The sequence below is a fragment of the Nanorana parkeri genome, unplaced genomic scaffold (genome assembly GCF_000935625.1).
Source record: "Nanorana parkeri isolate BGI_ZX_2015 unplaced genomic scaffold, ASM93562v1 scaffold3540, whole genome shotgun sequence".
Classification (NCBI taxonomy): domain Eukaryota; kingdom Metazoa; phylum Chordata; class Amphibia; order Anura; family Dicroglossidae; genus Nanorana; species Nanorana parkeri.
In genome coordinates this window covers 45,969-51,818 of record NW_017309808.1, presented here as the reverse complement: position 1 = coordinate 51,818, position 5,850 = coordinate 45,969, and the positions used below count along the sequence as shown (strand labels likewise).

At 39.5% G+C, this 5,850-nt stretch overlaps 1 protein-coding gene across 2 annotated transcripts; it reads left to right on the top strand.

Annotated features, from left to right (window-relative positions):
- Positions 1–5,181, top strand: LOC108803259 (nicotinamide N-methyltransferase-like). Of its 2 annotated transcripts, XM_018575092.1 has the most exons (4): positions 1–180; positions 1,777–1,911; positions 3,569–3,644; positions 4,752–5,181. In XM_018575092.1, the coding sequence occupies exons 1-4, from the start codon at positions 30–32 to the stop codon at positions 5,173–5,175; spliced, it is 786 nt and encodes a 261-aa protein (XP_018430594.1). In that variant the 5' UTR covers positions 1–29; the 3' UTR covers positions 5,176–5,181. The 2 variants fall into 2 exon arrangements, 1 of the variants encoding a protein (XP_018430594.1); XR_001942274.1 differs by lacking the exons at positions 1,777–1,911; positions 3,569–3,644 and having other exon boundaries at positions 102–180; positions 4,752–4,804.
- Positions 5,182–5,850: the final 669 nt, after the last annotated feature.

Genomic DNA, 5,850 nt, shown 5'->3' with positions numbered 1-5,850 from the left:
AGTGACACCTGACCCATCGACGCTGCAAGATGGATTCTATACCAAAGAAACTCTACCACATTCATAGATTTAATTCTAGAAGTCACCTTGAATTCTACCTTTCTGGCAAGGAGGACATGGTCTTTGGTGAAGATTCTTTGAAATTTCCAATGATGAATCTCCACTATGTGTTCAGCAGAGGTATGTAGGAAGCTGTATATTTTATAGATGAAATTCCTTTATGTAGAAAGCAATACAATTACCACTCATAGTAGTGAAACTCCCCATACTGGTCTATCAATCATTTATTGAAGTTGAAATGGGACATTTGTGGCTCACTACATGCAGTGGCGTAACCAGTTATGTGCGCCCGGGCAGAATTAATCCCCCCCCCATTATATAAAAATCCACTGGAACTGTACCCCCCACACATGTTTTTATTTGAATGTTTTCACATTTTTTAAATATTTTTACAAATATTTTACTTTTATTTATTTTTTATAAACTTTTTAATATTTTTATTTTTTAAACATTTTTTATTAATTCATTTTTTATTAAATATTTTTCTTTTTTACTTTACTTTTAGGGGCTTCGGGGAAATATTGGGGGTCTAAAGAGACCCCTGATATTTCCCTTTTAACATAGAAAAAGAGACTGAGGACACAGAGTCCTCAATCTCTTTTTCTGTGTCCCCAATTATCAATGAACAGGAATCCTTTATGAGTGTTCCTGTTCATTGATAACAGAATATTTTTACTATAACCAAAATTATGAATGGACAGGAGGGGATATAGATCACTTCCCATTCATTCATAATTGAGGATACAGTAACCATACCATATCCTCAATTATCTACAAACGTTCAGCGATCACTGATTGCTGAGTGTATGTAGCATGCTCTCCTCTCTGACACGCTGTCACAGGTGTAGGGAGGAGAGCCCAGCCTCCTGTGACAGCGTGGGCTGTCTCCGCCCACACACTGCTCTGCCGTACTGTGATAGGTGGCTGAGCGGTGTGGGAGGAGAGACACTGGCCGATCACAGCGCTCTCCTCACGCAGTGCTCGGCTGGCTGTCACTTTATCTCCTCCTTTTTCATATTTTATATTGAGTGTCAGCTTCTCTTGAAGTTCTGTGAGAGACAATTAAATAATTTTGCTTTTCAGCCTGAAATTTCCAATGGGGATGTTGGCTACCCTGTGCCACCTATTGCCCCGACCCTCAAAACAATGGATGAGCCTGCTGTAAATAGTATATTGTTTATATATTGTAAAGCAATGTGAAAACTGTTAGCTGTCCTATAAATCCTGTTTAATAATAATAGTGGTGGATAATAGATGTAACACATAACTGTAGCTAATTTAAATGTAGTTTGCTAAATCACCGTGTATCATAAACATTGCATTTATTTCTTAAAATACTTATTTCACCTTTTTTTTATCCTTTGTTACATCTCAGTGCTGCTGATCTCCTGAAGTGTCTTTCTAGCCACTTCCTATTTACATACACTCCAGTGATGGCTGCATGGCATTTCTCAGTGAGGTTTCCTGATGGTGACAATAGTGGACCATGACTGTGTAATGTGCGTTGAAATGGTCACCTATAGCCTCCATCTGAATTCGGTGTGACAGGGTGACAACACAGGAGAACAATTGGGGGACAGGGACAGAGTGGTTTTCCCCTCTTATAGTAACATTGAAAATTTTTGAAAATGACTTGAAACTAACATTGGGTTTACAGATCATTATTTTGCACACCCCGTATGTTCTGTGATTTACCAACACTTTATTTTATAATAGGTTTTATCTGTGGAAATCTTTTGATTGATCTCACCATGGGCTCCGTCATTCACCATCTATATTCAGCTTCCAACATCTTCCAAGATATTATTATTATGAAGTTCAGTGAAAAATGTAGCATGGCAAGGAGATCGTGCCGGAGCTTTTAGCTGGAATCACACAAAAACTTCTGTCGAAGAGTTGGAAGGAAAAAGGTGAAGTGTCTGATGATAATTGTTTGTGATAGTATCGGGTCTATTTATAAACCTTCCACCGGCTGGAGATTATAGGACATTTCTATACTCCTCAGTACCATATAGGGGTAGAAAGTCAGTCAAGTGTTATAAGAAATGTAATATACATAATAGGCACCGTATTGTCTGATATTATTGTTCAACTCTGCTACATTTTGCTTTCATAAAGTTGAGGAATTATTATGCTGCTGGCGGATCATTTTAACATCATAGTACCATTGTAGGTGAGGTTGAGTAAGGACACAGGTCCATCTAGTTCAACCTATATACAATGTGTGTGTGTGTCTGGATATACTTGGCTCTGGTAGTTCCCGTATCCTTGTATATTTAGTGAACTAAGAAACTCATCTAAATGTTTCTTGAATGTAACCTGAAGGTGAACGCGCAGTGCTTTTATACATGCTTTCTCTAGGGATGAAACGATACTATTTTCTCCAGACTGAGTACGAGTACTGATACTTTTTCCTCAAGTACTCGCCGATACCAATTACCAATACTTATTCTGGTGTCATGTTCTCTAAAACAATACAGACAAATTATTTCAGGCAGTGGTGAAGTGCAAGGGCCCGGTCCCAGCTGCAAATGCTGTGACCCTGGTAGTTCTGCCACTGACTCCAAGCTGTAGAGAGAGTACAAATCCCAGCAATACATTATACAGCAATGCAGAATATTATGAAGCTACATACTCTGTGAGGATTCTTAGGTGGGATGTTGAATACATGTATATAAATTGTTATTCATATTTTATATTGAGTGTCAGCTTCTCTTGAAGTTCTGTGAGAGACAATTAAATAATTTTGCTTTTCAGCCTGAAATTTCCAATGGGGATGTTGGCTACCCTGTGCCACCTATTGCCCCGACCCACAAAACAATGGATGAGCCTGCTGTAAATAGTATATTGTTTATATATTGTAAAGCAATGCGAAAACTGTTAGCTGTCCTATAAATCCTGTTTAATAATAATAGTGGTGGATAATAGATGTAACACATAACTGTAGCTAATTTAAATGTAGTTTGCTAAATCACCGTGTATCATAAACATTGCATTTATTTCTTAAAATACTTATTTCACCTTTTTTTTATCCTTTGTTACATCTCAGTGCTGCTGATCTCCTGAAGTGTCTTTCTAGCCACTTCCTATTTACATACACTCCAGTGATGGCTGCATGGCATTTCTCAGTGAGGTTTCCTGATGGTGACAATAGTGGACCATGACTGTGTAATGTGCGTTGAAATGGTCACCTATAGCCTCCATCTGAATTCGGTGTGACAGGGTGACAACACAGGAGAACAATTGGGGGACAGGGACAGAGTGGTTTTCCCCTCTTATAGTAACATTGAAAATTTTTGAAAATGACTTGAAACTAACATTGGGTTTACAGATCATTATTTTGCACACCCCGTATGTTCTGTGATTTACCAACACTTTATTTTATAATAGGTTTTATCTGTGGAAATCTTTTGATTGATCTCACCATGGGCTCCGTCATTCACCATCTATATTCAGCTTCCAACATCTTCCAAGATATTATTATTATGAAGTTCAGTGAAAAATGTAGCATGGCAAGGAGATCGTGCCGGAGCTTTTAGCTGGAATCACACAAAAACTTCTGTCGAAGAGTTGGAAGGAAAAAGGTGAAGTGTCTGATGATAATTGTTTGTGATAGTATCGGGTCTATTTATAAACCTTCCACCGGCTGGAGATTATAGGACATTTCTATACTCCTCAGTACCATATAGGGGTAGAAAGTCAGTCAAGTGTTATAAGAAATGTAATATACATAATAGGCACCGTATTGTCTGATATTATTGTTCAACTCTGCTACATTTTGCTTTCATAAAGTTGAGGAATTATTATGCTGCTGGCGGATCATTTTAACATCATAGTACCATTGTAGGTGAGGTTGAGTAAGGACACAGGTCCATCTAGTTCAACCTATATACAATGTGTGTGTGTGTCTGGATATACTTGGCTCTGGTAGTTCCCGTATCCTTGTATATTAGTGAACTAAGAAACTCATCTAAATGTTTCTTGAATGTAACCTGAAGGTGAACGCGCAGTGCTTTTATACATGCTTTCTCTAGGGATGAAACGATACTATTTTCTCCAGACTGAGTACGAGTACTGATACTTTTTCCTCAAGTACTCGCCGATACCAATTACCAATACTTATTCTGGTGTCATGTTCTCTAAAACAATACAGACAAATTATTTCAGGCAGTGGTGAAGTGCAAGGGCCCGGTCCCAGCTGCAAATGCTGTGACCCTGGTAGTTCTGCCACTGACTCCAAGCTGTAGAGAGAGTACAAATCCCAGCAATACATTATACAGCAATGCAGAATATTATGAAGCTACATACTCTGTGAGGATTCTTAGGTGGGATGTGTGGGGTCTCAGGGGGGCTGTACGGGGTCTGAGAAAACAATTTAGGCCGTGTGTTAACATGTGCCAGCTGTTTACCTGTGATACATTACAACCCATGATGTCACTCAGCTACCCAGTGCTATCTCCATCATGTAATTGCAAAGCGTGATCAGGAAGCTTCCCCTGTGCGGGACGCTGTATCTACCATCCAGGGTGGGCTGAGTGACACCAGGAGTTAGATAATGTTGCTGGTAAGTGGTCAGCAGTGTCCAATGCAGGACATCAAGGTACATGTATTTTATGGCGGTTTCATCTTCATTGAGGAATTCTAGGCCATGAACTTCCACATCACCTTCTCTGTTATCATTTTTTTTTCAGTGACCAAATTCAGGACAAAGAACTGAACCTAAAAGCGTCCATCAAGCATATTGTGACGTGTAACCTCGAAGAGGAGAATCTGACCCACCCGCTGGTGTTGCCTCTTGCCGACTGCGTCATCAGTGAAGGGTTATTGGACGTCATCAGTAAAGATGAGGAGGATTACATGAGGAACCTGGAAAAAGTCTCAAACTTGCTGAAAATCGGAGGTCACCTGATCCTCTTTGGTTTACTAAACACAACTTACATAACAGCCGGAGCGGATCGGTTCCATATGATGAAATACAACGAGAGCTTTGTAAGATCCGCTCTCAGCAGGCTGGGCTTTGTCATTGATTACTGCGCCGCGCAGAGGAGACGGAATGTGAGCGATCTCATCGATTATTCTCATATTATATTCATCACTGCTCACAAGGAGAAGTAAATAGATCCGCCGACAGGTTCATTAAATGTAGCTCCAGGCAAAAGTGAAATCAATTGGTCAGCTTATAATACCATCCAGAAAATACAATACCTCCCGTAGGCCGGCAGTCAGCTCAGTTGTATTATTCTGGGTTTTAAAGCTGAACTCCAGGCAAACAACTAAATGCACAGAGAAGATACACATATAATAGTTATTTTGCATGCCAAATGATTTCTATTTATGTCTAAGCAGTCTTGGCATGAACACAGCTCTGTCACACAGCACAGCCCAATCTTATAAGGGAAAAGACCCGATCTTTCTCTACTGAAGCTTCACTTTCATTTACAGGTCTCCTTCCCACCCTCACCCTGTGACTGGACAATTAAAGTGTAAGCAGCATTGTAATAAGCTCATCTCTCTGTCACTATCTTTCCTCCTCCTATCAGCATGCTTATTGCACTACAGTACACCTGATTAGCTCATTGTGCTGCTTCTCCATTACACTCTCTGATCTCTGCTTTGCAGACTGAATAGTAAACAGCAAAAAGCTTATACCAAATCAAATTCAGGTATTTACCTACGTGCTAAAAGTAATACATTTCATGACTTATACATAAATACCGAGCTGCATTCATTTGTGCCATTTATATTTACCTGGAATTCAGCATTACCATTACAGCTAGATTCTGAACATTA